This window comes from Onychostruthus taczanowskii, unplaced genomic scaffold (assembly GCF_017590055.1).
Source record: "Onychostruthus taczanowskii isolate IOZ18803 unplaced genomic scaffold, ASM1759005v1 scaffold5, whole genome shotgun sequence".
Taxonomy (NCBI): domain Eukaryota; kingdom Metazoa; phylum Chordata; class Aves; order Passeriformes; family Passeridae; genus Onychostruthus; species Onychostruthus taczanowskii.
In genome coordinates this window covers 2,189,870-2,216,215 of record NW_024502568.1, presented here as the reverse complement: position 1 = coordinate 2,216,215, position 26,346 = coordinate 2,189,870, and the positions used below count along the sequence as shown (strand labels likewise).

The window sequence follows — 26,346 nt, the reverse complement described above, 5'->3', positions numbered from 1 at the left end:
TGTATGTTTTGCATGCATGGGTAATTTCTCTTCAGTTGGCTGCTGTCAGTTGGTATCATTCAGTCTCATTTTCTTTAATGACAGAGTAACTTTGTTAGTTTACATTGTTTCAAGCAGTGCCCTTTCTGTCTTTCAGTTTTCTTTGACAGTCTCTTCATATGCATGTTCTTAGTCTGTTTCTTAAGTTGGAAAGCCTGACTTGTCTGAAGTTTGAAACTTTAGTACCTTGCAGGAGCAAAACATGGAAAACTTAGATTTTCATTTTCCCCATCATATTTCAGATGTTTAAAATGAGTTTTCAGGATTCAGCAAAGCATTTTTAAATTTCTCTTTAAATATTTATTGAATTTCTTGTAATAACATTAAGATTATGTGGTGCTTAATTGCACTTGATTAAGCATATTCTGAAGTAATTGATGCAGTTACAGTACATAGCAAAAAAGGAGTAGCACACTCTAATGTGCTAATAGCTTCCTGTTGTTCAATTAACTTGGTGTGTTTTCAAGCCCTAAAAGTCTGTTGACCTCAATAACACGGTCATATGTCTTCCTAAATTAAATCATGTGTGCTTATTTTGGGCTGTTTCTTAATTAATGGGCTTGACAGACTGACTCACATTTTTCCATCTGCAGGAATAGTCAAGTTTTCAAGATTTCACCTTCCCACTGTCAGCCTTCAAATGCATATTCAACAACTTAAAATTAAAGATGTAAGCACTTCTTAGCAGATTTAGAGAACTGAATCTAATGCCTGATCTTCTAAGAGTTGCAACAGTGCTTTAAACAGGTGTCACTGATAAGGTCTTAACCACATGCACGTTTTGTTTCCTAGATGCCTCTTAATCAGAGAAGAGCAAGCTAAAGTAAGGAAAAAAAACCAACTTTCCCATTTTACTTCCCCTTATACCTGCAGTAAAAGTTTGCTATTAATAAATTAGCATATGTAACACTTGTACACTGAAAATACATCACATGAAATACAGGACAGGTGATTTACTCCTGCCTAGGGTTTTTTTTTCAAAATACATTATGAAAACTTTAGTTCTGATCTTACAACAATTCCATCTGCTGATAATCTGTGGCATTGCAGAAGACCACTTTGGCATATCTTAACTTTGTAATGCTCATGCAGGAACCGTTCTACCCTTAAGCTCTGGCATAAGACATAAAAGAATAAGTAAGTTAAATAAATATAAAAAGAGAGCTTATACTGCATAAGTTCTTTGAGGTTAATTTTACTTAGCCAAAAGCCCTGTTCACCTGTAGTCTCAGTGTGGCACAGGCTTGTTTGGAATTAACAGACAGTTCCAGGATTCACCTGTTCTATTCATGTATCCTAGTTTATCACAAAGTAAATGAGAAGAGTTTTGTGTTGGACAGCTCCAGGAGAGGATTGGGGAACTGAAATTTGTTACCAGCTTTGGAGTGAGAAAGGTCATTTCAGCCTCTGAAGAGGCAACAATTTTCTGAACCAGTGGAGGAACATTGTTGTCCTCCAGACTAAATGGATGACAGACAGTGAAGATCTTAATGGATTTTGAGGATTACCTTGTCCTGTAGTGGTTGGCCAGCAGGTTGTGGTAAAACCCAGTATTGCAGCTTGTTGTCTACAAGTCTATAAAAGAGGCATAGGTGGTTTCTAAGGACAAAGATTAATTGTAAAACTATTGGATGAGAATTTCGGAGAAAAAGGGTTAAGCAATGACAGATGTCCCATAAGGCAAGACAGTATTTCATAACAGAAACACACAACAGCTGAAATTTCATTTGATAAAATTTAAGTTGATGTTTTAGGTGAGATAGGTGTATGTAATTTTCCCGTAACATTGTCAGGAATCCTGAAATTTTAGCAAATACTAAATCTTCCAACATTGTTGAAATCATATGGTTTTACGAATAGGTGTTTTCTGGTGTACCTTCTAACATGCACAAGCATTGATGCAAGAGCCTGTCTCCCAGCTCTTCCAAGGTGCCCACAGAAGTATTTCACTTGACAGTGAAGAGTAGGGAAGACATCTGTTCTGATTATTTCATCATAAATTGATTCTAGGCAATACTTCCCACAGCTGTTCAGTTAGTGACACTTCTTTGGTGTTACAAAGGGACTTTGAGCAACGTGGTAAATGAAAGGCTCTCCGATTTTTACCTTTTTGCCAGTCTGTTTTGGTTTTCTTTGCAAGCAGTTACAGGATTTTCACAATAACAGTATGAAATAACAGCCTGAATTGTGAGCACCAGATTGGCTGCAAATCTTGTCAGCCTGTTTCAGCTCAGTCATTGAGACATCTCACTGCTATAATTTTTGTGGAGTTTTTAGCATATGCAAAGCTTCAAAAGAGACACTCGTTACTCTTTTTTCTAAAATAACAATGGTAGAAACTTTTGACAGTAAGAAAGGGAAGTATAAATTTCCCATTTCACCCCTTGGACTATGGCTAAAGGTCTTCAGCTATCTATAAGGGAAGGCAGATTGGTATTTTAGAAGATGAAAGGAAGACACAGAAGCAAGTTGGGGGGTTTCCAAGAATTTTGAGCTTGTTTAAGGTATTTGGATGAAATATAAAACTTGCTCTTTTTAAAAATTATTATTATTTGTGATTACAGAACATTGTTTAGCTCTTCTAGGATGATAAATTTGCTTAAGTTGGAGCAGTAGGTGGAACCAGATTTAAGTAATATTCTTCTCCTGTGCAGTCAGCTTTCAGTTTGAACAAGATATAGCATTCGTGAGGTGCTGTCTTATGCTATGAAGCTCCTACTGTGGTTTACACTCAAATCTGATCTGTAAACATCGAGTGCTCTGAGACCTCTAGGCTGGAAAGAAAGAAGAAGTTAATCTAATGTAGTGTATCACAAGTGCTTTTTATTTATGGTATAGAGCAGAAGGTAAGGAGAAGAAACTTTAATAGTGTTGGAAAAAAGCCTTCTGAGCAGAAGGTTGTCCTGTTGTTTTAAAACTTCTGTTGGCACATGAGCGTTTGTAAATCACAGAATGTAAGAGGCAACATGAACTTTGATTAGCTTGTTTAACATGTGATGTATGGAAGGAGGCTGTGTTTTTTAATTGCAAGGCTGAACTTTTAATTTCTTAATCTTTAGAAGATGTATCACTGAAATTAACAATTTCTTCTGATGTTAGTCACATACTGGTTGTAAATGTGTAACTTTGCATTCCCTTATTCTGGTCAAATGCAGGACACACAATGCAGCCCTAGAAAAGTAATTGTCAAGTTCATGATACTTGCAGCTATGAAACCATCTACTTGAAGATGACTTTACATGGTCACGGATGGACTTTACATGGATGATGGAAATTTTTAGACCTTCTAGCCTCACAGTAGAGTACATAATCTACATGTAAAAAAGTTAATTTCAGAGGTTACAGTTACTGGCATGATTGTATATGGAACCTGTGTTTTAGCCAAAGGCTCTATTTCTGAGTTAAGGACCAAACTCAGATGAAATTAGTATCATGCTCCAAGAAGTAGCATTCTTGTTAAATATGTAATAAGTGTTTTAGCTCTTTTTATTGCAACTTTTACATTATTAAACGTTATAATGTGTTCTTTTGAAACCTCTTCGTGGTGCCATTTAGGTTTTTTGTTGGGGCAGGGAAATAATAAAGAGGTTTTATATGTTGAATTTATGGATCCCCAGGCCTAATGGTTGGTTATGAAATGGTGATGAGCCTGGTGAAGAATGCACTTTTGATTCACAAATGATATATGGTTGGATAAGTGACTAGATACTATCTCTGACTTCACGCTTCCCTCAGAAATATCTGAACATTTAGTGAGTTTTGTAGTTATCACTGGTGTATGTCTTTAAGTTCGGTTTTAACATACACATTTCTGCCTAAGGAAATTATCACTTCTAATACACAATACATAAGAGTTCATATTTCAGGTCCTCTTAAATATTTTTAAAAGGCTATTAAAAAAAAAAAAAAAAAGAAATCTTATTTCTGTAAGCATCAGTCCAAAAAATTGTCCTGTTTTTGTACCTTCAGAAACAAAATTGTAGGTACATTGGGGTACCAAGAGGGAAAAAAGCATTTGCTTAGAGATATGTCCTTAGAATAAATCATGAACCTTTTAGCCGTAAGAAATAGTGCTTGCCAAAATTCATCCAGTCTTTGCACATCTCATGTGCTTCAGTGAAGACCAGGCAACACCACCATCTTATCACCCATCTTATCTCTCACCAGGGAGAAAATACTGTCCCTGAACTGTAAAGGCCTGAAGTACTGTGCTGAACAAAAATGCAAGTTCATAATGACTCAGTGTACTCACATGTTCCTCTATTCATTAGCATCAGATAAAGGCCAGAGTGCAGAATTTAAAAATTAGGTAACTGCTGTGTAATCTAGCATTAGTAGGATTTTTCTCTCTCAAGCACACTTTTTTTAACTTAGTGTAACACTGCATGAAATATTTCATTGAAGTGTCTTTCCAGAGAAAAAATAAAATTTAGACATGCCTTAATCTCACTAAACAAAAACCCTGTGGATTAAAGAAAAAAATATATATATTATATAGATATATTAAATATATATATAATATATGTACTTTATATTTTAATATATTTTATATACAAAATATTGTAAAGTAGCTTAAATTATAAAATACCACGCCCTCAAGAGTCAAGATCTGTTAGCATGTTTTGAAATATTTAGAACTATTCCAAGAACTGCACTTAAAGTGAGGGCAACCTTGAAAAGGTACCCAGTGCAGTAAAATGAGACTTAGTAAATGTTGTAGTGTGAGTTGATAAAATTGTGCTGTTCTGTTTCTTCATTGTCAGCACAAATCCTTGTTTATTAAAAATTTAGCTTGAAGGAAACTTTAATTAATTACAGGTTCAGTAAATCCTGACTAGGATTCTGCCTTGGTGTGTTTACAATGAATGGCCTTCATGTGCCTGTGTTTCACTTCTGTTCTCCCTGCTACCTGACAGCGTGATTTATGGCTGTTGTTTTCTACGAGTCCACTGTTTGCCCTCTAGGAGGGATTGGTCTCTTGAGCCTCCATAATAACAGCAGCACTTTCACAAAACATCTTTTAATGACAAGAGCGTAGCATTCTGTAAGTCAGGCTAATTGCAGACATACCCTATTAATTGCAAAAATTAGGAGAGGTTACATATTTTACAAGCTTTTAATTTTAAATCACCCGAGATGATTTGTCTTAAGTGTTTGGGTAGTGATGTCTACAATATTCTATGACAGACCATAGCTGAGACTTGAGAAGAGTTGCAGACTATGGATAATGTACCAGGTAGAATTAAGCTTTGGATGTCCACACCTGCAGAGAAATCCTACACTGTCTGTAATACAAATTATTCTAAAGATTACATATTCTCTTGAGACTCGTGATACCAACATTAAATAAGGTGTTGTGGTTTTATGAGGAGATGGTAATCAGAAAGCAGATATTCTTGAACAGTTAAACTCAAAAGAGTATTTTGAATCTTGGGGTGTGTGTGAGCAAGTAATTTTACAGTAAAAGGTCACGGATATTGACACCATCTGAGTTTTTGACATGGGTTTTTCCCTTTTGTTTGGCTTTTAATTGTTTTTTGTGGGTTGTGTTTTAATTAAAGGCATTTCTAGTAATAAGGGATTTGTTTTTACTTTACAAATTTAGTGGTGGTTGTACTTTCTGCTTTTCCCTTCTCATCATCTGATATTTAAGTCTTCTAGATTTATACATGGAGGATAAATGCAATAAAGATGAGTCCTGAACGCTGTCAAAAATTATATGGACTGTCCCTGCCTCCCTGCCCTACATAACTTGCAGCTATAAAGGCTAGTAAAAACTTGGGAAAGGGTTAAAGCTTACAAGAGAAGCACAAAATATGAAGATTGGTAGCAACTATGTTAATCCTGTAATGAGAAAGGTTAGACAGAAATTAGGATTAAACAAATAGATTTTTGTATTTGTTTTTCACTATTCTACTTGTTTAATTTTCCTCTAACATTCTTGCTTGCAGTACACAAAGCTGGGTTTGTGAAGAATATAGGAGAACTTGAAGAAACCCATTACCTTAATCAAATCCAATGTTTGTTTTTCAGACATTGCCTTTAAAAAATTGAAAATAAAAAACACTGTTTCCTTCTGACCAGGCTTTTGGTAAATTCTGATTTGCTATAACACAGTATTCAAGTGCTTCATTCTTTCACAGATGAGCTAAGAATCATATAAATCAAAATAATGCATGTACTTATTTTCTTTGCAAAATAAATTATAGATCTGCTTTTATAATACTTTTTGTACATACCTTGAATAGCAAATCTCTGTGTGTATAGGTCTGAGGATTCTGTCCCACTGACAACATGCACCTTTTGTTTTTAGGTGAAACTAATTCAGGAAATTGCTTCATGCCATGGAATTTTAATTACATCTTACTCGTACATTCGTCTGATGCAGGACAACATCCACACCTATGATTGGCATTATGTCATTCTGGATGAGGGTCACAAAATCCGAAATCCAAATGCTGCAGTCACACTTGCATGCAAGCAGGTACTTTATAAAAAATGAATTTAAGTGCTCTGGAGGGAGGTTCCAATATCTAATAGCCTATCCTAAAAATATATGTTTGATCATTAATAAAGAATAAAAGCATACATCACAATGGTCTTTATTTAACTATTTAACTTACTTAACATTTTTAATGAATTTACATGGCTAAATTTACACAAGTGTGGTAGAGGAAAAAAAAAAATATAAATTTTAAATTGCATAATAATTTACCAGTACTGGTAAGTGTCAAATTGCTGGTGTGAATTTTCTGCTAACAGTTTATGAACAGTGTATTGCAGAAATCTGTTTTTTCATGAGTGTGAGGCTGCATATTTGACATGAGTATTTATTCATGGTGAAGTTGAATATCCTCTGAGGTAGGAGGCAGGATACACCAGGAACCATGAAAATAACTTTCTTTTGGTTTTGTGGTTTTTATTAATAGTTCCGCACACCCCATCGAATCATCTTGTCTGGCTCCCCTATGCAAAATAACCTAAAGGAGCTCTGGTCCCTCTTTGACTTTATATTCCCAGGAAAACTGGGAACCCTCCCTGTGTTCATGGAGCAGTTTTCTGTCCCAATAACCATGGGAGGATATTGCAATGCCTCTCCTGTCCAGGTAAATGCATCCTAAATATCATTTTGCTTGAAGGAAACTGTTTCAACTGTTGCTGTTGTTTCTAAACTGACTTCTAAATGTACTTAATGCTGTATATTCTAGACACTAACCAAAAAAAGAGTTGTGTGTATGCATTACTGCTGCTTGTGTAAAAAAATCATTCAGCTGAGACCATTTCATTTATACAGGAGTGCAGTTTATATGCAAGCTTTTGTCAAAAGCCCTAAAGTTTAAGTCATTAGAAGTATTCTTTGATATGAAGATAAATTGGAGTGGGAGGTGACACATTTTGGTCCCACATTTTGATGTATTTAAATAAAACCTTCCTGTTTGCTATCAAGCTTTGGCAAATTATGCAGGAAGAGGAATCCTTAAATCCAGTCTAGAAACAGTTTTTATTTCAAAAAGCTAAATTAGATGTTGGAAGTCTGGAAGTAAATAAACTAATTTTGAAAGCAAAAAATTACTTGGGAAATTATTTGGAATAAGTGTCTATTAATCTTTGTGGTTGTGGTTCTAGTATTGATGACAGCTTAAATATTTTTCTGTTTTTAACTAGATAGTAAATAAATAGTCTGCAGATTATGAGGTAGACAATTTATTTACTAAGTTTCATATAAATTCTATTAAACTTGTATCCTTTTAACTACTGTTTGTAATGTTTTCCATGCATGCATTGCTGAAGTTTTATTTTCTTTCAAGTTTAAGTACTTCTCTTGTATAAGTGTTAGTAATTTACTAAGTTGGCCTTTCAACTGTTTTCCTATATCAATAATTTATTATATTGTTTGCCTTGTTTTAAGACCAGTTATGGTATTTTTAGCCATTATTACAGTTAATACCTATCTCACACATCCATTACCCCTTATAGAACTGTATACTCCATTTAGGGCCAGAGTGACCTTTAGTTTCTGTGATCTTGGGGATTTTCTTGTACCGATTTTTTTAAAGGTCTCAAGTGAGCACTAATCTTCACTTATTGTCTGGTAACCACCATTGCTGCAGGCTTCTTTTTTTTTTTCAGTATATGTATTAGCACTTTTTCATGAGGATCTTGGTTTTGTACAGATCTATACTCTCTTCTGTCTTTGGTTTCTAAATTAAATATCTTACTTTTGGTCTCTTTAAAAAAGAAATCTGATGTATCTGAGGAAGCCTTACTCAGTTTTACTGTTTCTAACGTGAATTTTATTGCAATTCATGTTGTGTTGAACATGTAACTATAGATCCATGTAAAATAAGCCATCTAATTTTATTAGTATTTTCCTATTGCTAATTATATAATTTTGCTAGTTGCTAGAATTAATATCAAGAACCAAAATACAACTTGTGCTTCTCTTCCTTTTTTCAGGTAAAAACTGCATACAAATGTGCCTGTGTGTTACGGGACACCATAAACCCCTACTTGTTGCGAAGAATGAAGGCTGATGTAAAAATGAGCCTTTCACTTCCAGACAAAAATGAACAGGTTTGCCTATTTTTACTACTAGAACTGAGTCCTCTCCCTCCCCAAAACTCAGTCTTTCATGAAAATTTGGAAATAATTTGTACTAGTAGCAGATAAAATGATGGTTTAACTAAAGATAAGGTGCAGAGCTTCAAGATTCATATTCTTTCACCATTGTACTGAGTATTAAATTACTGCTGTCTTGCAGGGTCTGTATGAGTTCACTTATCTAAAAAGTAAAGGGTAGATGAAGTGTAGTCAGGGTTACTTAATATTGTCCCCTTGGGTCTCAAGTGCATTGAAATGAGTTGTCTGTCTGTTTCCTTTTGTGCAGTAGGAAACAATTCAGCATTGTTTGCTGTTCTAGAAAGATTAATTTGGGCAGCAAATAATAGAGAAACTCTTGCTGGCAGTTGTTCATATTGCAAGCTAGCTGGCCTATACATTATAGTAAATTTTCAAAATACTAGCCTTGTGGTGTGAAATTTGTTTTACTACAAGGTGGCATGTTTCTTTAGGAAACATTTTCATTCAAAGTAGAGGAGGTTGAATGTATTGGTTAACTGAAATTCCTACAAATACTCACTTGTAATTATTAGCTTCTTCTTCAGGTTTCAGTGCTTCAGGCTTGCATGTTCTGTCCTGACTCCTTTCCTGTCTTCTCCCTTTAAAAGAGAAGTAGACATATTTGTCTTTGTAAGACAGTGCTGAAAGGTACATAATAAAGAAATAAGCCATACTGTGTATGTGCAGCCTAATTAATAATCTCTTTTTAACCAATTTTTTAATTTCTATGTACTATTTTTAACCAATTTTTAATGTCTGGATATTAAAGAGTCTGGGCTCCTTAATCTAAAGAATGTGATCATAGACAGTTTAAACAAATTTGATTTTTGCTCTTGCCAGTCACAGGGCACTACATCAGTTTGATTTAGAGCGTAATGCTGGGTGCCTTGCAGGATGCCAGGAAGTGATTTTGTTCAACTTTAGCCCATCAGAGCACCTGAGAAATCATTATATTTCATGCTTAAGGTCTAAAGACAGGACAGAACACATCTGCTAAACTTCTTGGAATTTGCAAGTTGTGAGGGAGGTGACAGATGCACAATGGAAAGAGTTTACTGTGACCAGCTTTGAGAGAATGCTAACATTGCACAGTTACCTCATTAAAACTAGAAAATGGCAGCACTTCCAAAACTAAAGCGATTTTAGGGGAAAGTCTAACTACTGGGAAAAAGCACATAAAACCTCATGAAACTCATCTTAATGATCGTTCTCTAAAAATTTTTTTTTCTAATGATTTTTATGCAGTATCTTTTACCTTAGTATTTCAGTATGTCAGAATCTGTGACATTTCATTGTAGGACATGGTAAAATTCTAAAATTCTAAAATTCCCACAGGTTGGGTTTGAGTCGTTGGTTTGTTTTGTAGGTCCTCTTTTGCCGTTTGACAGAGGAGCAGCGTCAAATCTATCAAAATTACATCAACTCTAAAGAAGTTTACCAGATTCTCAATGGAGACATGCAGGTAGGCATTAACAGGGGTAGTGCCGGGTAGGGTTTGATGGATAAAATCATGGACTGGCCCTTGCACTCTTCTAGCTGGATTCTGAGCAGTAAAGGAAGCAAACACACTGATCTCTATTCAGTTTTTGTAGTTCTCTATTTTTTTCTCAGAAATGTTACATGAAATATGTTTGAGTTAGTGATCCATATGTAATGACATGACCAGATAAAAGTAGGAATGGAATGAGCTTCACAATATGTTTGTGATCTTGGAACAAATTCTGGCTTTTTGGATGACCTGTTGTAGATAACTATATTCATGCTTTTAACTAATTGCCCAAGCGAAGCAAGGAAAAGCGTAGTTACTCCTGCGAGTACAATTCAGGTGTGATGACTTTGTTATGCAATAGTTTATGATTTCACAGTACTAACAGAAAGCAGAGCAAATAAGCAGACATCCTTGTTACTGTCTTACTAGTCACTTCTCAACCTCTTCTGCCTCCATCCTCAAAATGTAAGTGTTGAAATTTCTGTGGCCAAGTGAAAGGCATAATTGGGGTACATTTTCAGTTGCTGGCTGCTGCTGCCTGTGTAGAATCTGCTGTTCCCTGTGACTCCTCCGTTGCACACATCTGGTTCGTTTGACATTTTTGTGCACGCGATGGATGTGTCTCCCTTCCATTTTAGCCCCTGTTTGTAGCAGGAGGGGTGTTATGTGTTGTCTATAATGTGTCATTCACCATATTTTCTTGTCTTGTGAGCTGTGAAATCCATTCTTGCTGCATAGCTCCAGTCAGTGGTGTGGTCAGCACGGCCATGTATATTGCAGTCCCATACACAGAACACATTGACCTCATTACTGTTTTGACTTTTTTTAATTTTCCAGATCTCATAAAGGTATAGTGGGCAAGTTTTTTCAAGTGCATAGCCATTTTAGTTATCGCAGTGAAAATTTCTTTAGGGAGCTTGTTCTTTTGGACATGGCTTGTACAAGACTATCTGCAGAAATTTACCAAAGATATTACAAAATGGGCTATCATATTTACTAGGGATCTAAAAATTTTGAACAGTAAATGTCAGTGTTTTTATTAGATATTCTGTGATGACAACAGCAAATCCCTGCTGAAAAACAACATTGTAAAAACAAACCATAAATTATGGGCAGGCTCATCCAGCTTGTAGTGCTAAAAGATTGAGCGATTCACTGTTTCAAGCTAGTTCATTTTTCAGAATATTCAGAAGTGTTATTTACACTTGTAATATTATTGAATGAATAACTGAATAGAACCTTCCTAACGTGGCATCAGAAGTAGTAACTTCAGTTTTGTATGTTTGTTCAATATGTTAATTCATTTATTCTTTGTTATCTTGCATTCTGGTGGGCATGTTGGCTATCCTCAAGGTCTGTCTTAAGTTACCTGCTAATATGATAGGAGTTGGAAGGAAAGACATGATAATTTCATTATTTCAATAAACAATTTGGTGGCATTTTTCCTTTTGAGTGAGAAAAACATGGCCTTACAGCTAGGGAGGGACTGGTTTTACTAGTGTAAATTTTTTTTGTTTTACTGCAGAATATTGCTGCAGAATTCCCTTAACATTGTCACAGAATAGGCTCGCAAGTACATAAAATCTCAATCACTTTCTTTTGTACTGATTTTTCCTAAAACTTTCCCTTAAACAAGTATTAGTATCAAAATATTATTAAAAATAAACATTGATGGTGAGTGGATTAATCTATTGCTGTTTAATTTTTTTCCACAAGCCATATAGATACAAGTATTCATATGAAAATAGAATGATTTTTCTCTTGCATTCTTTAGATTCTCTTAGGACTGTCAACTTTGAGAAAGATTTGCAATCACCCTGACTTCGTTGCTGATAGTCCCAGAATTTTGAAGAGTGTGCCAGATGCTGAAGCAGAGGATCCAAATCAGTTTGGGTATTGGAAACGTTCTGGAAAAATGATAGTGGTAGAATCCTTGCTGAAAATATGGCACAAGCAAGGTCACAGGGTGCTGTTTTTTACTCAGTCAAGACAGGTAAGATGAGCAAATTGTTTTTAGTTTTAGCTATTACTATTACTTAAAATGTGTGTGAGAGTTCCAAAAAAACTGTAAGTAGAACCACCTTTTGTAGTGTCTTTCTCATAAAATCAATATCTTACTGCAAAAGTTACTGAAATGACTGATGCCTTTGGAATAATCAGACCAGTTCCCAGACTCAGTAAGCTTTACTGGAATGACACAGCATTGTGGCAGTGGGCTGGTTGCAATACACTGAGTCAAAGCTGTGTCATTTGTTCCCATGTGGTACCAGGCTGTCCCTGCTGTGTGGTTCCAGGACACAGTTGGTGGTCAGTTTGCATGCTCTGAGTAGTGCCTGTGCATGTCTGATCCTCAGAATTGCTCCCTTTGGGACAGTGGCACAGGCAGTGACCTTTGTTTGTTTTCCCTGTGTACTCACAGTTTTTTCTTCCTTCTGTGGATTTCCTTGGGATGCTGCACACCAGCCTGTTTAATTGTCTTGAAGCTATGGCCCTGGACTTCCAAACCAAGCTCAAATATTCCACTGGATTCAGCTGTGAAATTTTTTTCTCCATTTACATAAGTTGTTTTTCTGTAATTTAAGAAAGTGTTTCAAGTTTTTCATTGTCATTGTTTGTTTAACTGACACTGCAGTTAGTACCAGAAATTCTTATAGGTTCATCATACAGATGCTCAGTCTTCACATCTGGATTTCATTAATCTTTTCCATCACCACAGATGATGCAGATACTTGAAGTCTTTGTGAGATACAGAAACTATTCGTACCTCAGGATGGATGGCACCACAGCAGTAGCTTCCAGACAGCCTCTTGTAACAAAATACAATGAGGTGAGATGTTCCATTCCACACATGAATACGTATTAATGAGTATGATTGAATTCTTCCATTCTTTTTTGTTCTGTTTTTAAATACACTACTTCAGGTTGGAGACACAAAACTGGGGAGTTCAGTGAAATGAAACCCCTGTCTTTGTCAGAGAGGGGGAAAAAGTAATCTCTTACTTCATACATAAGTTGGGTTTTTTGCTAAGGAAAGAAACACGTTTGAGAAGGGGGAAAAGCAATTTTATTGGATAACAGTAAATTAAATTTAGATCAGGCTACTTCTATTTGTCAAAATAAATACTACATGAGCAAGGAAATGTGTTCCTTCTCTTGGCTTCCCTTGTGTCTTTGCATATAATGATGATAAAATAATTCAGGAAAAGTAAAATTTTTTTTAATGTTACATTTTGCTAATTCTTGCTTTAGTAAATTCTCTCTTGTGTCATAGGACAAATCCATATTTCTTTTTCTTCTAACAACTCGTGTTGGTGGCATTGGAGTTAACTTGGTTGGTGCTGACCGGGTTATTATTTATGATCCTGACTGGAATCCCAGTGTAGACACACAGGTGAGTTTGATTTATTACATTCCATTTACCAGCTGAGGTGAGATAAAACTGAAGACGAAATGACATTTATCTCCTCAAACAGTGTTAAAGCACTGTGTTGCTCTTTCCTAAGTTGCTGTTCCCAGCAATGGTCACTTAGGGTGCAGCTCCACATTATGATTACTCTTGTGGCAAAGCCAATTTAAGTGGTTCCCACCACATCCCTTATATGCTGTTATACCTTACCACTCTTCAGTATTGTTGATTCATGTAGTCAGTTACAGTGCAGGCAGACAAACAGTTCAAATGGCCTGTGTTTTTAAAGTAAATAAACCAGATGTTTCTGAAGGGAGAGTACAGCTGTGCAGGCTCTTGAACAGGCAGGACTGTTGGTGGTGACAGTGCAGGGTGAGAAGAGGAGAAGAGATGCTGCTCAAATTGGCTTTCTCTCTAGAAAATGATATGTAGCTGTGACCTTAGAGAGCTGCTCTAAGCTTTTAGAAGTTGTTCATTATCTCATCTTATCTCATGGTGTGGTAAGACTCTGATTTATCAAATCATGTAGCAGTTATATGGTGCTTATAAGTTTGAGAGGAGAAAGTTTTTTTTATAGAAATGCTACATAGCTCTGAGATCTGCAAGTATCTGACTTAGAGTGCTCTGTATTAGTGGTTGCTTCAAGATGTTTGTAGGAAAGATTTCAGTTAAGTTAAAGAAGAAAAGTTCAAAGGAAAGGTGTGTATTAACACTCTATTGTGAAATTTCCTTCTGGAATAAGTCTATGTAAAATACATATTCTAGGTAAAAGTTCTGATTTTAACATAATTTATGTATTAATAATTTTTGCATCGATTTCCTGGTACAGTTAGAGACTTTATAGGTCTTTTTCCTCTCCTGCTGAGTTAATTATTCTATGCTCTAGAAATGCCAATTCTTGAAGTATTTGTTAAATATCCAAACTAAGTTTGAAAGAGTGTTATCATTAGCTCTGTGTCAGACACGTTGGAGAGGCTCATATCTGGTAACCAAACCTTTTGTGTTCCAGGCTCGGGAACGTGCTTGGAGAATAGGCCAAAAGAAAGAGGTGACTGTGTACAGGCTGCTCACTGCAGGGACTATTGAGGAGAAGATATACCACAGGTCAGTCAGAATGATTTCTTGGATACAGCTGCATGGTCTGGAAAATGCTTTTAGCAAATCCAAGGTGGTGTAACAGTGACATAAGTGTGCATGTGCTCACATTGCTTCTAATCCCTCACCTTGGTCATGATGGGCACATCATAGAAAACTTTTAAAAGTTTCTACTGAGAAATGGAGAACCTTTTTCTTGTACTAGACTCCCAGCTGTACTGCTCCATCCCAGAAGCAAGAGCCATGTGCTGACTGTACCTTCTCGGTCTGTTCCAGCAGCTGTGTCCAGCACATCCAGAATTCACTGTAAAACATAGTATGAGGCATAAACAGAAAACAGTGAGCACCTTATTCAAAACATGAGACTCAACTAGACTGAAATGCAAATTCAAATCATCAAGTTTTTTATATTCTCCTTGGGATGTATCAAGATGTATGTGGTACATAGATCTATTTACTACTGTGCAAACCCAATTTGATTTTATTCCCAACTCATTCCAAAGTGAAAGAATTAAATCCCAATAACTACCAGTCATATTCATGTTATTTATTCCAAAGTGTAGCTAAAGCCTTTGAAGTGCTTGTATTTCAAAATCAATGAAATCTTTTTGGTTTGCTTTCCCATTCAGCTTTCTCAGTAGTTAGCTTCACTCACATGAATTCCAGATGAATGTACGTGGGAATCCTGTGTCTAGACTTCACTCTTCAGAACTGAAATACCCTCTTGGAAAATTCAGAAGAATAAAAAGCTCTAAATAATGAAATGCCCACGCTTACTGTTTTCCTGTTTTTTCTTGCCTGTAAATGAAAGCTTCATTTTTTGACCCTGAATTTAAAAATAATTTCCCTGCTTAATCTCAGCAGAACCAAAAGTGTGATAAAACTGTTCGAGAGAACTGATTTCCAGTTCCATTCAGGGATGTACTTTTTGTACAGAATAAAACAGCTTTTGCTGTAGGCACTATGGAGTACAAGCATGGCACAGAAGCAGTTTTACCAATACTAGAAGATTTCTTGCAGCTTTGTACAGATTTGTTCCTTTTGGTCCTCTGCAGGTGGGCTCTTTTCTTCTCAGCCACAAGTCTGATTGACGTTTGCAGTGTCTGTCATCCAGTCATCACCATCAGATTGAGCTACTCTGCTGCTGTTGATTCCTCCAATCAATTGAACCCATAAAATGTTGTCATTTTAACAAGCTGTAGTTTTTTCTTTCAGGAGCTTTCTCTTCTTCTCTTCGTTTTATTGTTAGATATGCAAGCTTTTCAATTTTAATGGACAAAAAAGTTCTAGCTGTGAAGTTATTTATTGCTTAGTTAAGGGATGCCTCATAGGACATCTCAGGATAGTGGTTACCTGTTGTGTTATGGGGCTGTTGCAAAATAATAAATCCCTGTGTTTAACAATTTACTTGGTTGTTTGAAAGTTACTAACTCAAGATGGTCTTTTGGAAACTAACATCATCTTCCCACTGCTTAATTGTTCTGCAGGGTAAGGTTTGTGCTTATAGTTTTCTGTTTAAGTACTGTACTCAGTACTTAAACATAGCTAGACATTGTTTCACACACCAAATATCTTTTTTCTTTTTTAGACAAATCTTCAAACAATTTTTAACAAACAGAGTGCTGAAAGACCCTAAGCAGAATCGCTTCTTCAAATCCAATGACCTTTATGAACTATTTACTCTGAACAGCCCAGATGTGTCTCAGGGAACAGAAACAAGTGCAATTTTTGCAGGTACATGTTTGTTTTGGTTTTTTTTCTATTTGTTTGGAAGCAAAAATGTCTTAATTGTTTGTTAAATGGATATAATTTATTCATCCCTCAGGTACTGGTTCAGATGTTCAAGTTCCAAAGCCACCTGCTAATGGCACTTCTAAATGTGATGTCCATCTTGCAGAAAGCAGCTCACACAAGAAGAAGTCCTCCAATTCCTATTCCACCACACACGTGAAAGATTCTTCTAAAGCAATAGAGACAAGCGAGGAAACCAAGGGAACTTTAGAAACCTTTGACCAAAATAGCTACGCAAAAGATAATGCACAAGCTGCTGCTGATACAAATTCATTCAATAAAAGCAGGGAGGAATGCTTGGAAAGTGATGACAAGTGCATGTCCCAGTCGGTGCCATGCAGTGCAGGGTCTGCAGAGAATGCTGAAGGTCTGACTGCCCCGGTGGCTGGTGAGGGACGTGGAGCAGCTAATGCAGATGCCAGGACGGATCTTAGCCTCACTTGTGATGCAGCTGGCTCTTGGGAAAAGCAGGATGCTAAAACTGAAGATGGGCAGTTTGATAATAATAATTTTAAGTGTATCTCAAAAACAAAGCACAAGGTGGATATGCTGTCACATGAGAGCCACAGAGATAAGTCTAAGAAGAAACATCACAAAGATGCCAAATTTGAAGGAAAGCGCATTCCTCATCTAGTGAAACAAAAGCAATACAGAAGGGAGAGCAGTGAAGAGCAAGACTCAAAGAAAAATGATGACTATGTCTTGCAGAAACTTTTCAAAAAATCAGGTAACAGTTGTTTGGCTGCTGACTAAAGAGAAATATATAAAACCTATGCAAATGAGGGAAAGAGCAGATCTGTTACTCATATGGTTAGAGCTACCATAAAAAACATGTTTGTTCTATTACTTTAGTGAAACTTAAAATGTTCATTGTTTAAATTTAATTTAAATTTAATTCCAGTTACAAATTGGCAAATTACCTTGGCACAAGCTATTCAGAGAGATCCGCATTTCTGGATATAGAAGTAAATGCAGTGTTTCTCCTGGATATTTCCAGGATGTAATCAACCTTCATTTACACAAGGGTTTCACTTCTGTCTATCCTGTCCATAACAGTGGAAATGATCAATTTGCCCACATAATTGCCAGGTCTGTTATGACTAATGACCTCATCAGCACATGAGAAGTGATTTGCTGTCAGATTGATTACTTAACTGATAAAGAAGGGGGTTCTCTCATTAGAAATTACTGTACTGATGTGCTTAATATAATCACACTGAAGAAGGAAAAATGCAATTGTGGCATTCACTTAAAAAGTGAGTATTTGATTTTCACATAAATTAAGAGATGTCCTCATTCACCTTTTTATCCTCTGGTTTTAGGGGTACACAGTGTTATGAAGCATGATGCCATTATGGATGCTTCCAGTGCAGATCATGTGCTGGAGGAAGCAGAAGCGAGCAGAGTGGCCCAGGACGCCTTGAGAGCCCTAAGACTCTCCCGTCAGCAGTGTTTAGGAGCTGCTTCTGGTGTGCCAACCTGGACAGGCACAAGTGGTCTTTCAGGTGCACCATCAGGAATAAAGTGAGTTCTGTTCTCACTCTGCTTCCCAAAGACTGAGGAGTTGCTTAGGATGTTAAACATTTTTTTTTGTCTTAGTATTTGCAGTAACATGCATCAGTCATGTGCATGTTTTATATTTAATATAAACATAAAAGCATATTACAAACATATGTAGTCTGTTCTGAAGTACAAAGAAAGCATTATTGTTGCACAGTAGAAGAGAGAGCTAAGCAGAGGGCTCTTGAGAACCCTAAAACCACAAACCCAGTCTGTCTTTGAAAAACTATCATAGTCATTTTGAAGAGGGTGTTTAATGGAGTTAATTCTTTCATGGGTTTTTAGGAGTCGGTTTGGTCAAAAAAGAAACTCCATGCTGCTTTCTTCACAGTCCACTTGTGCATTACCTGCAAAGAAGCACAAGGTAAGAAGCACAAGCTAACATTTCTGTTTTAATAGCTGATATATGTGAATTGTTATGATTTATGTGATAAATCAAACTTATGATGTAGACGTGTCATACGCATTTGTTGTATGATTATGGAGAGTTTAGAATTTTTAGTTACCTGTGACTTTAATTTTTTGCTTTGATGAAGTTAGATACAGCAGTCACAAATTGTACCATGGTTTGCTTATCTGTCTCAAAACCAGCAAAGCTTTTCTTTTGCTTCTTAAGTTCTAAAGGTGAGACCAGAATACATCACCTCTTTATGGTATACTTCAGATGACCAAGTTCTGAGTGGTCGTTTTGTTATTTAAGTCTAAACAACAGGCAGATTTTGTTTTATAGATTCTGTGGGTCTCAAAATGCAATTTTCCCCATAGTCTGTGTGTTTATTTGCAGGATGGAGATACAATAAAGAAACAAAATATAAGGAAGTGCAGTTCCAGTGAGCACTTCAATGGAAAATCTGGAGAATCGTCATCCAGTGCTCTGGACTCTTCATCTTTATTAGCTCGTATGAGGGCAAGAAACCACCTTGTTTCACCACAACAGACAAGGAGTGAGGGCGATGAGAATGATCAGCCAGCCCCCGCCCCAGTCCAGGGTTCGACAGAGTACGATGAGCTGCTTGTGGATCTGCGGAACTTCCTGGCGTTCCAGGCCCGCGTGGATGGCGAGGCCAGCACTCGGGAGCTGCTGCAGGAATTTGAGTCCAAACTGCCTGCGGAGCACTCCTGTGTCTTTAGAGAACTGCTCCGGAATATCTGCACCTTCCACAGGAGCCCAAACGGGGAAGGGGTGTGGAGGCTAAAGCCAGAATTCCGATAACCCTTAATCAGTGGAGGCACCTCTCTGTCCAGCTGACCACCATTCTCCTCTCAAAGGAGAAACATTGTGTGACTTTGAAAATTTTGAAATATTTTGTATTCCTGAATTAATTCATGCCTTGAACAGTCAGTGGTGCAGGACTTGTTGCAGGCTTAAAGCCAACTTAATTTGTGATTTACACTATTTATATAAAAGTGCCATCTACCTCATAGGTGAAACAATACAAACTATCAGCACCTTTTCTTCAAAAGAAATCTTAATTTAAATGGGATGAAGAACATATACTGACCTTTTATTACTATAAGATCCATGGATGTTGCCATGGATTATAAGACTTTGATTTCTGTGAAATTCTGGAAAACTACTTCCTTGATTTCCTGTTTATTACTTGAATGGTCATAGGGCACAGGATGTGCCATCAAAAAAAAAAAAAAAGAAAAAAAAAAGAAAAAAAAAGTGCAGAGGGGGGATGATGGTAGTTAGCATGAGAGATTCACTTGTACTGACAAGTGCATCAGAATCATTTTCTGTAACTTGCATCAGTAGTGAGAATTCTGTTGTAATGTTTAACTTGAGAAAGAATTCTAATGCCATAAAGGTTTAATCACAAAAAGTGGAAAGCATAGGAGGATATTGAGTTAACTGACAATTGATAATTATGGAAAACTTACTAAATTCTGGAGCACCCATTAACACCATAATCAGCAATCCAGTTACAATCTCATACACCACTGGCAAGTGGTTACTCTACAGTATTTCTTAAAACTGAGGCGGCAATAGCTGTTATGTTTGTCACAAGTTGTGAACTTAAAATTTAAATCTCACTAAATGCTCATATGTTTCACTGTGATATATGGCCAGTTACCTCCTACCACTTAAAATTTTATACCTTGATATAGACTGGGGTGTTAACTGGTCAGAGGGGGAAGGGTGTCACTGTATTTTACCAGAATAATTTTTGGGCAAAGTTGGATCATATATCGAAGTTACATGTCATTCATCTTCTATGGGTAGGGAAAACTTAAAGTTTCTTGGCAGTTGGGTAAGTTCTAATACCAGTTATTTGTAGCAAATCCAATACATTTTGTGTGCTACACAAGGAAATTTTAAGGTGGAAAATGTGGACAGGTTTTGAGAAGAAAACAACATTGTTGCAGCAATATTAAATTCCTGTATGGCTTAAACTAGGAATAGTTACATATGCCTAATATGTCCTTCCTATCCCTAAGCTATGGAAATCTGAGCTAGTTTTAGCTTTTTTGCTCACTATGAAATTATCTTGTTTACTTTAAGTGGAAATAGAAATATTCAAAGATGAATGGTGAAACAAGAATACAAACTTTTGTTTTGTAAAAAACAAAACCTTTTAGAGACTTCCAATGGCTTTTCCTCTTGTTTTTGCTCAGTGGTAAAGGGTCTGTAGAGATCTGCAAGAAGTGGTCCTTCTTGGCTTTTCAGAGGCTGGAATTAGGTAGGGCAGACAATTCAAGAATGTTTATTTTCCTAATAGCATTTGAAGATGGGACTGCTCCTAACATCTCTTTCTCTGATCCCATTTATTTTCACCTACATTCCCTCTTTCAAAAAAAGATGAAACAAGGAACTTGGGATGCAGCTGCTATTGATAAGACTTGAAATGGGTCAGAAAAAGAGTAAAAACAAACCAATTTTCTGTTTTCTTCAAATCTGTATGGAATATTAATTGGTTTGGGTGTCATGTCCCCATCTCTACTTATCCCAGCAACTAACCAGGAATTCAGCAGTCAGCAAAGCTGCTGTTGTCACCTTAGCTGTTAGTTTTGGTGTCCTGTTTTATTATAAAACTCCCAGTTTTAAAGATGTCATTCCTGTATACTAAGGAGAGTTTGCAGCTTCTTGATCTGTTCATGTAAATAGACTTGCATGTACTTTTTGTAAATTCTTGGTTTATAAATTCTTGGTTTTATGGACTTATTAAAAAAGGAAAAACAAAAGTGTATTCTAGAAGTCACTGGGCACTGGGAAGAGTGGGCAGGGAGGCATCTTCTGTATGCCATGCACTGACCAAATGATTCATATTATCTTTATATTTCCATTATCCATACAATTTCAAATTATGCGTCCTAACTAGCTTTTTTCCAGTACTTGCATTTGTTGAAAATCTTTAAGGACTGAAAAAGTACTAATAGAATACTCAAAAAATATTTGTAAGTAGTTGATCTCAAAAGCATATGTAATTAAAGATTTACTGATTTATAGATAAAAGTTTTCCTAAAATATAATACAGCTACTATACATTTTAATGTAGTAGAGTTATTTCAGAAAAATTCTACTTTCTTTCCATAAAATATCTGATTTTTGTTTGTCTAGCTTTACCTGTATAAAGTGAATTCCTTTCACATCTTGACAGAATATCTGAAGCAGTTCCTCATTAACAGTGTTGCATAGTCAAACAAATCTTGTATTCTAGCTGTCTCAGTTTCCAAGTACTCAATGCTGGAGTTGGTAGTTGCTACTTTATCTGTGCATGATTTCAAAAATCACTCATGTGTTCTTATATTTTGTTTTCTTAGCTCAGTAAAAAAAGGGGATAAAAATCAAAATATAGATGTTAATTTAGGAATAAAGCTGGGGGGGAAAAAAAAAAAAACACACACTAAATCTTACTAAGGAAAGACATGTCAGCATGGAACAGTGATTATAAACTTTAAATTAAAAAAAACATACCACAGAGAACTACTGAAAATGTCTTTCCTGTAAAGATGCTAAAAGCTGAGCACCATGCTACTGTGGGATGTGACCTACCATTTGACCAGACAAATGCAGTTGAATAAAAATCTAGAAAGCCAAATAGCAGAAACTTTGATTGCTCAGTAAGCAGTTGTGGGAACTGTGTACACTGCTTAATAAAACGTGCTGAATTGATACTTTAGCAGCAGAAGTTAAAAACATCATAATTGTTCCTTCTAATTTCAAACCATATTTGTAAAGGGGGAGGTAAAAAAAACCTTCTTGTTCATGAAGATGTTTTCCCTTGTCCTCCCATCCCATCCTCCTTTTACATTATTCCAGGTGCTCCTGTGTTTGCCCTTTTGCTGAAGATGCATAGCCAACCAACACATCTCTGTTATAGAACTAAATTTTGACATAGAGAAAAAAAGACTTAGCTAAAGGTTGTAGGCCTTTGACTTTTCTGGACTATAATGACCCACCACATAACAAATGTAAGTTGCTGAATGGATAGATTGATTAGAAATGGTCATTAACTATGGTATTTTAAAATGCCTAACTTCTGTCTGTGGCTCAGCCTCCTCTCAAAGAGCTGCACCATGTGGAAAATTGAGGCTGTTGCAGATAATAAATGTCATCCTCCCAATATAAAGAAGGTGGGGTTTTACACCTGCAAGTTTTGGCTTCAGACAGTTGTAGTGCAGTCGTAAGGTCAGCTTTGCTTCTGATTCCAAGATTGCTAAACTTGGCTAAATACTGCTCTCTTCTACTTCTGCAGTTCTCTGCCTTTGGATAGGCTGTAACAGAAGGGACAAGCTTGATTGTTACTTTCTTTTTCTCCTAAAATAATTTTATTTTTAAAATAAGGAATGGGTAGATGAATAATTAAACTGGTGGGATAATATCTAACTTGAATTCCTTTTGCATACTGCTGTGATTCATATGTAAAAGTCAGTCATTACAGTTTAAGCAGTTTTCTCTCTTGAAGGGAGGAGGTGTTGAGGAACAGTGGAACAGCTCAATCTCAGCGATTCAGCAAGCAAAAATTATGTAATGCCTCTTGTGCTGCTGGTGGCTATGCTTTCTCAAAAGATACATAAAGGTGGTGAAAAAATTAAATATGAAGAGACCCTATAGCAATTGTATCCAAATTTGGAATATATCCAATGTATGGGCTAAGAAATTTTTTCCTAATTTTTTCCTCATGTTTTATATTTGGTAACATAGTCACTGAGGTGATTTAAAATCTGGAGTAATCCACCTGCTTGGTCTTTTAGGAGCAGGAGTGTCTGGGATTTCTGCTATAAACCTCTGGGTAAGTTTAGATGCAACACTAATTCCTGCATTGGTTTCTCCATCTGATGGATACAGTCTTTAGAGAGAAACAGTACATCTTTCGGGTCCTTCAAAAATGCTTAAAGAAATGATAGCACAGTACAAAGAAGCCCTGGTTGGAATTACAGGTAATATGGTATTTTATTGTCTAGATCATTAATTCAGCTTCTCTAAGTTATACAAAACTATCATAGAAAATTGCTGAGAGTGCAGTTTTTAAGGGCTTGCATAGGGCACATGTCTAGGAGTCAGGATGTGCTGGCCAGTCTGCACTTGGGAGTTTATCTCCTCTGGGAGAGGTATTTATTTATCTATTAGATACATGGTAAAAACACTCTGCTACTTAGGGCCATTTATAATGTCCATGTTCCAACATTGAGACAAAATGCTGAATATACTAAATGCTTACTAACTCAGTGGCTCTCTCCATCTACCCAGCCCTCACGGGATTGCTATTCTAGGCTCTGGGGTGATGTCACCACGCAGTATTGCTGATGTGGTACAGTCCTGTGCCTTCAGCTGAAATTTAGTAGATGAAGCTTTCCTTAGGAATTCTTAACTTGTTCTGGTGGGCGTGGTTTTGCTACCTCTCCTACCACTAAAAGTAAAGAGAAGTCTGACATCTTTCATGCAAGAGCCATTCCTCTTTTCTTTTTTGAAATGGGCCCAAGCTGCCATGGAACTGAGTGAAACACCTCATGTTCTTGCTCCCTGCCTGAAAAACCTGGGGAAGACTGCAGAGGATCATTTGTTTCATTCACAGAGCAGAAAAGTAATCTTTTTCCCAGAAAGAATATACCTGTTGTGAGTCATTAAATTAGGAACTACAGAACCTGCACAGAAAACATAGGAAGTGTCAGGCAGCTGTGTTAGAAGCAGCTTCCAGCCTGCTCTACCCATGCAATAACCATGTTTTTTCAATATTGCTATGCTATATTCACCACAATGGCATTAAAGACAATGTGGCAGGCCCTACAATAAATAGCCCCGTTCTTATCCATATGCTATACCTGAGAGCCAGATGATTGTGAGCTTTTCAGACTCAACAAGCTGTTTATCCAGTCATTTGAGAGAGAAGGGAAAGCAACGCCAATGCTGAACTCTAGGGAATCCACCTAAAATTTTAAGTTAACTGCCTGTCATTGTTCCCTACAGATTCACAGCTTTTCCTGGGCTCCCAAAGCCACACTGCTCACAACACGTAAGTTGAGAGAACCTATTTTTATTGTACAGAACAGGGAGGTGGAAGCTTTGCACTAATTGCAAACCAGGACTTAGAATCATCAGAGGAGCTATGACCAGCTCCTGCATAAGGCTTACATAAGTGGTGAGTCATGCAGTCTTACAAAAGAATAGGGAGAAAGGCTTTCATTATGTTGTTTGCCTAATCAGAAATATGAAAATAAAAGAACACAGCACTCAGTGGGTTATGTTTGGCTATCTGTAGGCTGAAATTTCTGCAGTTGCACTACGATAGAGACATTTTGTTGTTTGTAGTCCCAGCTTATATTAAACAGAGAGGATTTTTTTCATAAATCTTTGCCTCTGGGGCAGAGTTAAGATTCTTTAGGAACCCTAGTTATGTGTTCCCAGACATTAATGTCTGGAAGCAGCACCATGAGAGTAAAAATGAAAGTATATGCCTAGAGAGGATACTGGGAGTAAATGAAGAGACCCAAGGGCAGGGTAGGGTTTGTGAGGATGAGAATGTGAAGAAGCAGTGAAGTGGAAGCAAAGCTTTTTAGGTTGACTGAAAAACAGTGTAGTGATCATTTCTCCTGTCTTACTAGTCTTTTTCCAAGCTCTTAGGCAGGTAGCTGAATGGGTAGTATTTTATCCAGCACTGTTGTTAGACATTACCTGAGATACCTGCAGCTCTTTCAAGACAACTGGAGAATTTTGAGGATCAAAGTTGGCTGAAGCTCTATGTGCAGCAACAGTGCTCTTTACACTGGTCTGGTTAACCCACCATTTTCCTTCACTAGTCTTTTGCACTTCATGGGGCAAAAATTCGGGACTGCGTGGAGCTGTGGCCTCTTTCTCCCCACCTTATTCTCCTATAGGTCCGCCTGGTTGCTCAGTGCAAACCCTGTCTAACATCGTGTGGCTAAGCAGAGGAGCCAGTAGACATTTTTATCTGCCCCACAAAATACTTCCCAATACTTTTCTGCCTGGAAGAACACAGCAGAATGTGGCACAAGAACAGGCACTGCTGCACCAACCATCAGGAAGGTCTATTTGCTCCTCTGTAAGTTGCCAGACTGCCTTGCAAAGGACGACTCTGCAGGATCCTTTGGGCTGGGGTTGGTTCGTTTGGGTTGGTTTTCCGTTTTAGTATTTAGTATAAGGTGGAATCCCTTTCATCAACTAGTGGGTGGGAAAAAAGGCAAATTATTGAAAGCTAGTTGACTCTGGGAAGTAAGCCTTAAAATAGCTCGTCAGAATGTGTATTCCTGCCCCTATCCCTGAATACTTCTAAGCCTGGCTGTTCTTGCTGCACTGCGCTAGCAGAACTCCGGATTCTGTCCTTAAAGCCTGCTCCCCTTGGGCAGTTGTAGGGCCGAGTTTGAGCCTGGGGAACTGCAGCCTCCGTCCTGTAGCCCGGCCAAGCCCCGGCACCGGGGCCGCACCAGCGGCGATCCCGCGGGCCGTGGGCCGGGAAGGTGCCGGGGATCCCGGGCATTCCGCAGGCAGGGAAGTACAGAAGCTCACGCCCAGGTCCCAGTATACTTTTTATGGCTACGGCAACGACGGGAAACATCACCTGGGCTCAACAATCTCCAAATCAGCCTTTTGTGGCTGGAAAAAAAAAAAAAAAAAAAAAAAAAAGAAAGACGGTCGGTTGAAAGGATAGGGGTTTCGCAAGTGCGGTGTTCTTCGCTGACACCTGGCCCTTTCCCCGGCAGCCCGAGCCCCGAGGCGGCCCGGCGGCCGCTCCGATGCCATGCCAAGGAGCGCACGGCGATGCCCCATTGAGCCCTTAAGCGCCGCTGATGGCCCGGGCGCGGCGCGGCCTCCCCTGCCCGGGGCCTTCGGCCCTCGGGGCCGCGCGCCCCGACCGGCGCTCGGCGCTCTCGCCCGGCCGCGCCC

General features: G+C 37.5%; 1 protein-coding gene across 3 annotated transcripts in view; it reads left to right on the top strand.

The window, feature by feature from the left end:
- Window positions 1–20,545, top strand: part of ERCC6 (ERCC excision repair 6, chromatin remodeling factor) — a 44,301-nt gene extending 23,756 nt beyond the window's left edge. For all 3 annotated transcript variants that reach the window (XM_041415756.1, XM_041415757.1, XM_041415755.1), the window contains 13 exons: window positions 6,353–6,523; window positions 6,969–7,145; window positions 8,497–8,613; window positions 10,025–10,120; window positions 11,922–12,140; window positions 12,864–12,974; window positions 13,419–13,538; window positions 14,563–14,657; window positions 16,237–16,382; window positions 16,474–17,166; window positions 17,762–17,963; window positions 18,285–18,363; window positions 18,784–20,545. In XM_041415756.1, coding sequence (XP_041271690.1) covers window positions 6,353–6,523; window positions 6,969–7,145; window positions 8,497–8,613; window positions 10,025–10,120; window positions 11,922–12,140; window positions 12,864–12,974; window positions 13,419–13,538; window positions 14,563–14,657; window positions 16,237–16,382; window positions 16,474–17,166; window positions 17,762–17,963; window positions 18,285–18,363; window positions 18,784–19,212 — 2,655 coding nt within the window. In that variant the 3' untranslated portion in view covers window positions 19,213–20,545. The remainder of the gene's footprint in view (window positions 1–6,352; window positions 6,524–6,968; window positions 7,146–8,496; window positions 8,614–10,024; window positions 10,121–11,921; window positions 12,141–12,863; window positions 12,975–13,418; window positions 13,539–14,562; window positions 14,658–16,236; window positions 16,383–16,473; window positions 17,167–17,761; window positions 17,964–18,284; window positions 18,364–18,783) is intronic.
- The last annotated feature ends 5,801 nt before the right edge of the window (window positions 20,546–26,346 follow it).